This window comes from Sorghum bicolor, chromosome 8 (assembly GCF_000003195.3).
Source record: "Sorghum bicolor cultivar BTx623 chromosome 8, Sorghum_bicolor_NCBIv3, whole genome shotgun sequence".
NCBI lineage: Eukaryota > Viridiplantae > Streptophyta > Magnoliopsida > Poales > Poaceae > Sorghum > Sorghum bicolor.
Genome location: NC_012877.2, coordinates 54,445,530 through 54,452,659, shown reverse-complemented (window position 1 = coordinate 54,452,659; position 7,130 = coordinate 54,445,530). Strand labels below are relative to the sequence as shown.

The 7,130-nt window shown below is 45.5% G+C and overlaps 1 protein-coding gene and 1 long non-coding RNA gene across 2 annotated transcripts; both read right to left on the bottom strand.

Annotated features, from left to right (window-relative positions):
• On the bottom strand, window positions 1,653-2,697 carry LOC8068806. Its single transcript, XR_002455551.1, has 2 exons — window positions 2,622-2,697; window positions 1,653-2,086 (listed from the first exon to the last, which is right to left on the bottom strand). It is a non-coding gene; the product is annotated as an uncharacterized LOC8068806 (long non-coding RNA).
• LOC110437610 lies at window positions 2,734-6,671 on the bottom strand. The gene is made up of 7 exons (XM_021466090.1): window positions 6,425-6,671; window positions 4,094-4,265; window positions 3,929-3,999; window positions 3,698-3,770; window positions 3,516-3,589; window positions 3,334-3,403; window positions 2,734-2,930 (listed from the first exon to the last, which is right to left on the bottom strand). The coding sequence occupies exons 1-7, from the start codon at window positions 6,581-6,583 to the stop codon at window positions 2,734-2,736; spliced, it is 816 nt and encodes a 271-aa protein (XP_021321765.1). The 5' UTR covers window positions 6,584-6,671.

Sequence of the window (7,130 nt, the reverse complement as noted above, 5' to 3'; positions counted from 1 at the left end):
TCCGGGACAACAACATCTTTAGTCCCAGTTGGTCCCCTGTCCAATGGCGATGGTGTCAGAGATCGGCAGAAGGGACCTTTAGTCCCGGTTGGTCTCCCGAACCGGGACTAAAGCCCAGCCTTTAGTCCCGGTTGGTGTTACCATAGGGATGGTCTCCCATGGTGAGAGGGCAGTCGGAGGCTGTAAATAAAACTGGATTAAATTTGAATTATCTAACAATTCTCACATCATGTCGGCATGCTGGGATGAATTAATACCCTAGCATCTTTAAATGGAATGGTAGCTGTTATATATACCTCCTTGTGCCTCCCATTTCCATTTGGCAGGAAACAAATAATCTGTCACACCGGTCTGTTTCATTTTGTGCTTTTTAGTGCAGAACACACAAACACAAGCATACTTTGCTATCTCCTTTCAGAATGTTGAGCATTTATTACACCACACAACATACCATCAGATATCAATTTTAATACAGTTTATGTTTCCTATGGATGTATAGAAAATTGACAAAACTAATCTATAACAGATGACCTAGTTGCTCCTGATCATAGAGGGGAGACTATAATAATAATGAATAATCCAACCATTCAACTAGAATCCTATTATCTCACTGGAACATACGTGCTTAATTGTTTTGAACTACATATACATTTTCTACCACACACATCACCGTGACTCCATTCCCAAGTGAAGCTGTCAATGGGTTGGGCAGTAATGGGAGATCCCTGATATGATGCGTGACTTACAAAATAACTAATTAATGGAACTACTCTTTTATTTAAATACAAACTCTTGAGGATGTCTGGTACTCCACGATGCCACTGGTTGGTTTGTTTGTTAACAAGAGGAGAAGGATGAGATGAAGGAAATTAATCGTGCTTCTTTTGTATTTGAGTTCTTGCATTCCGACAAAAGCAATCATTCGCCACATGTCTCACAATCTCACGCATCCTTGAACTCCCTGCTCTAGTTTTTTATTCATGGAAATAGCACAAGATACGATTGCAGTGAGTTGCTTCCCTACCGGTTAGCAAATTTATATGGATGTGTTGTGCCAACATATCCCCTTGAATTAATGAAGACTATTATATCCTTTTCTTGATCTGTACCCTTTCTTTATAAATGATGATATCTATTTATTTACCTCTCATTTATATTTATAAATGAAGGTTATATATGTATATATATATATATATATATATATATATATATCATATATCATATATCATATATCATGTATTCCAAAGATGATGCATGTGGAAAGGATGATGACCAATTTATTTCCAGGACTCTTAAAATATGAACACCTAAAATCTTGCCTCATCTATCTCACAGATAATGACCTAATAATTCATGTTGTCCACACAAGTATATATGGTTTAGAAAATGATGTTAATGGCACTGCCCTCTTGCTTGACCTTCTGTGTATGGCATGTTTCTACATAACCGTGCATATTATGCACTTATTTTATGAGTAAAGCAATCACAATGCATTGGTAAGCCTACACTTACCAAAGCACTAGTTACAAACTAACCACAAAGAAAAATATGAAATGAAACACAGAAGCACCAAAATAACTAGAACAAGATAATCACATGCTGAGGCTACATTACGAACAAGACTTGTGAGCACATCTAGAAGCCTGACCTCATGCCATACAATCGCGCTAGAGACAAATTAAACAGGTAGCGAGTCAGAACCCAGCACATTGTAGCTATGCATTTCAAATTACATCTGCACCTCCACGTACAAGTCACAAACAACCATGAAATCCACACATGGACATGCCCATGGACACCCCACAAAGTGTGCTTAATGCCTCTGTTTAGAAGAATGCTAGACTAAATAATCTGAATGCTATCATTCTAGTCAAATGATCCAGATGATTTATATCAGCAGGGATGAAGCATCAGGGGTTGTGTGCAGACATGCTGTTCTCCAAGTCTTCCCTTGCCTTCTGTTGAAGCTGAGACAACATGTTGGATGCCGCTGAGTCTCGTGCATCATGAGGGGTGACCTTCATGTCACCATCTGCACTCAAGTTGAAATCTGGGCCTGTAAGGTGGACACTGGCCTGGTACATATCTGCCAATATAGGAGTACAACTGTAAAAGTTCAAAGATGTAGGTATTAAAAGCTACGAGAAAGTTTGCACAAGCAGCCGAGTGAAGATGGAGCAGTTAGCATGGGAAACATACTAACCTATTTTTTATAATTTTTTATTACAGTCTTGTTGAATTTGCTCCCACAGGGAGTCGAACCTAGGTCTGCTAGATGCTACTGCTCTAACCACTTGTCTAGTGGCCCTTCCGCAAGAGATTCAATTTATAATTACCAGCAGACTTTTGACTTATTCAAATTGTGATTATTAGGAGGTATACGTTCTAGGATCATGCATATAGTATGGTATAAGAACAACTTGTGTAAGCACCTATTAGAGTTTGACTTTAAAGTTAGCTTTGTATGATAATTGTCGCCCACTGTATGCCTCAGTTTTACAGTGCAAGAACTGCAGACCGTGAAGCCTAAATCTCACTGGATTATTCTAATGCCTATCTGGTCCATGGACCATGCTAGGGCATTTAGGAACATGTAAAATAAGTGATTATCAACCACATACCACCGGTAACTGAAGGAAGTACACTGTATCTTGGAAGAATCCAGTTGCTCTCATGGCATATGTCATCCAGTTCCTGCAACTACTACAGTCAAGCAGAGGATTGTGGTGGCAGTCATAACAATTTACAATAGGTGATGTTTCTTGCCTGGCAATTGTTCCGTAGAAGTAAGGCTTCTTTCAACTTCTTCCTCTTTATGTTCATAGTTTGGCATCCTTCTCCAGAGCTGATTGGATTGGCAGCTTCCATCGTCTTCCAAATATTCTCATGTTTCTTTAGGATTGACGTTAATTTTGGTGTCATCTCTGTTTCTGCACATTGTTTGAAAATCATAGGCACTGGTTTCATATAACTTGAAGGTAAAAGATTGAGGTTGATTAGCAACAATGACACAACTGAAAAGATATGTGATATATGTAGGCCTACTATTATTCTACGTTAATTGAAATTATCTTGCTAGTTGTCCTTGGGAGGCTAAATAATGTTATGCACTTGTATTGTACAGCTTTGTTTGGATGGGATGGTGATGCCCAACTCCATCATTCGGAACTAAGGATCACATATGATACAAATCGAAGCCTAAAAGTACTATGCTCTTGTGCTATGTTTAGTAACGTTATGGAATGGAAAGGCAAGTTGTTGGCCACAAGATCATTTGATTTCACATTGTTATTGTCCATTGTATCCAGATTTAGTTGTGAAAAGGTAAAATACCTGTTAAGAGAGTTTGGATGTCCATTTCGTACTCAGCATTTCGATCTCCAAGAACATGATGCTCGTGGAGCTGAAACATAGATAGACTAAGATGAGTACACATTAGGTTATCAAAGAAAAGAAGAATTATGATCAACAAGCACTGCTTTAACTTCAAAAATAAATTGTATTATGTAACATACTGTATCATCTCGCATCTTCTGAAGTAATCGCAGTGTTGCATACCTCTGAAAATACATGTTACATGTGATGCCATCTGAAATGCAATTTGAAGTATACAGATTTAGGTTTGGGAGCATCAATACGGAAGTAATCAGTGACAGCAAAAATAAATTTCTTTTTTCTTTGGTAGCATTGTCCTTACCAGACTTTTCAGTGACTTTCCCCTTTTGGCTTTTCAAGGCTTGATCGTTAATTACAGGATCAACATCTGGTATCTGAAAGATAATTAATTTCTTAGGTTATTGTTTTTTTTCAAAATAAGTCTTTAAGTTGAAGATTGACACAAACTTGCATATATTAATTATTATTGAATTCGAAACATCATGATTGATTTCAATGCCTCTTTTTCTCAAGCTTATATAGAGTTCTTTACCACAATGATATCTTGGGGAATGTTTCTACTTTTAGAGTTGTTCTCTGTTCTGTTCTTATCCATCTGGACACCTGAAATTAAGTGAATTTATCATAATGTTGAGGAGAAACAACAGTGGATCAGTAAAATCGAAGTAGTGAAGTACTATAAGATTGATAGACTTACTAGCTTGTATGTCTTCTGTGGGGCTCTGACCATCCCCATGTTCTGTGTTGGTATTGGTAGCAACATTAGTCTCCAAGGCTTCAAATTTTCTTTTGTGGATCGTGTTGTTGTCTTTTGTGTTTTTGCTGGTTCCATAGTTGTTGGTGCCACTATCATCAACTTCTTTTACTACCTGCTTTTGTCATTGGAGTTGAAACATCTGTGGTTATTTTTTTCATTTCAGAGGAGAGCCGTAGCTCGATCATCAATTGCAAAAAAAAAAAGAAAAAGAAAAAAAATGTGTGATCAATGCTAAGTGGAAAAATGTTATATATGGATCGGCCGCCGGGAATTCCGAATGCCCCAAGGATGCAAGCAATGTGGACTTGCCGCAAAACTATGTAGCCCGCGCCACAAAAAAAGACCTGCTGGCCACGGGCCACTTGGTTTTATACGTATTGCAGATTGGAGGGGGCCATCATGCTAACAAAAGTGGGCAATCGATCAGCAAAGCACGTGAAATCGTCCGTTTGCCCGCCATTATGGCCCCGGCCACCCCTGCGCTCCACCTGCGACCATGACCATGGTGCCCGCTGGTGCCCGCGCTTGAGACCAAGCCCAGTTTTGCCCCTGCCACTGCACCTCACTACTACAAAAACTATTTTGCGAGACATTTTGGAATTGGTCTCGGAGGCGGGTAACACTTTGAACCACCTCAATTAATGCTTGTGATTAACCGAGGCAGTCATTTTTTATTAACCGAGGCAATTACAATTAACTGAAAATAAGATACTTTTGGAGGTGGGCCACTTATATAGTCCCGCCTCGGTTAATTGGCTACGAACTAGCATGCCCATGAAATCCTTTGGCCCATTCCACCTTATCGGGCTAGTATATATTCAGCACTTAGGGTTTAATCCTCCACTTACTCCCTCTCACTCTCAACCGTCTCTCTCAGCGGCGCCACGGCCGTCTCCCTGTCGCTCTCCCTCTCTCCCGCACGGCTCGGTCTCCCTCCCACTCTCTCTCATTGGTATCCCTCCCACTCTCTCTACAAGCGGTGGCGAGCTGGGCGGTGGAGCCCTGGGATGGCAGCGTCGACCTACGCTGTGGCGCTCTGAGCCAGTGGTGGCACCCATGGTTGGCATGCGGCGCGGGGAGTAGCATGGTGGAGGCAAGCGACAGCCTTCCCCTTCTACCCAACAGTGAGGTGGAGGCTGCGGCCTTCCCCTTCTTTCCCATCGACGGCGCACCTCCACCATCATGGATCCGACGCCATCACCACGGATCCGGCATCCCTTTGCCTTTTACCCCATCATCGAGTGCAGATCCGGTGCTAGTGACAGTGGGGCGGCACCACCTCCACCTTGCTCGCCAGATCCGGTGGTATGGCCTGGCCCTCTACCAGCAGTGAGCATCCACATGAGACGAGCAACGGATCTGGTGGGGCGGCCTCCCCAACGGCGGATCTAGGCCCACGGTGGCAAATCCGTGATAGAGAGGCCTCACCTTTGGATGATCTGGGCAGCGGTGCGGGCACGTCGAGGGTAGCGGCGGACGGGCTCGACAACGTGTCCTGGATGGGCTTGCGATTGGGCTCGTCATTTTTTTATTTTTTTAACAGAGGCGGGCAATTGGTCCGTCTTAGTAAATAGATGATTTACCATGACCTTATAGCCGGCCTCAATAGAAATTCATGTAGTAGTGCCGCCTAATTAAGAAGAAATCGTTCGTCTACTCTGGCTACCGAGGCCCCTGTGGATAGCAAGAAGAAGGGCGCATCCACTCCACCCCTGTTTCCAGCTGCCGAGAATGTGCTATAGCGGGTTGATGTGGGCTTTGCAGGCTGATCTGGCTCCAGATCTGATCCAGGATGACGCAGTTTGGAAGCGTACGTGTAGCAGAGACTAGCAGCAGGCACCCGCAGAGCCAGCAAAAAATATTGGCACGCAGCCCTAGCCCCAAGAATCCAAATACACCCGGCCGGCCGGCCCGGATCCAAGGCAGGGCGACGGCGAGGGCGAGCCCCGGCACACTCCTCGTCCTCGCACAGGCAGGGGCGACGCCGTGACGTGCGGTGCCGGCCGAAGTAGGGCGAACTGGCGAGCAGGCCGGCCGAGCCGCCATAGACGACTGCTCGTCCTCGCCCGTGTCCGGATCGGGAGACTCTTGCGACCCAAATCTACCCATCATGCCCAAATCCACCACCCGGATCCACCCCACGGCAAGCACGCACGTAGCGACCAAGTTCCACCGCCGCGCGACGCAAATCCACGACCCGATCGACCCTCCCCCTCGAGGAAACTCGGGAAAAGGAGCCATATAATATGGGTGAAGCACAAGCTTGCTCACCTGATGCGCCACGGCTTCCTGTGTCGCAGGCAACAGGGCCTCCTCCCGGTCGATCGGGCCGAGCGGCAGCACCACCGGCACCGCGTCCTCTGGCTTATTGACCACCGGTACCTCGCTGCCAGTGCCACTGGCGCCGCGGATTTGTTGCTCCATCACCATCAGCAGATCACTGGGTCTGCTAGGGTTTTGCGCCGCGGGGGGTTGGTGGGGCTTTCTGGGCGGCCGCTGTTTCCGACGAGCGCTGGGATGGGATGGGACTGGGGGATGGCAGGAACTGGAAGGCGAGACCGCTAGCTGTTTCGTACTGGGCTCTGAGTGGCATGGGGGCGGAGAATTATAGGGCAAACGGTCACGAGGAGATCCGCCGTCCAACACGGGGGGACACCGGGCCTGTCTGTGGCAGGCGACGTCACGAGGAGTTGGCCGCGGCGGCGAACGGCTGGCTGCCTGGCTGGCGGCTGGCCTTGCGCTTGCGACTTTGAGAGTTGCATTGTGAGTCCTACTCCTCCTGACTCCTGAGTCCTGACTGGATTCTACTGGGAACAGGGTTTTGTCTGAGTTGCCGCTCCAGGTTCCACAGCTCATTATTGGAGGTTTCACAGCGCATCATTGGACGAGCTCAGGTACGGTAGTCAGGCAAGTTTTGATTGCACGTACAATGGTTTGAGCCGTCTGTATCCTTGACATTAGCAAAAAGCCACCCCAT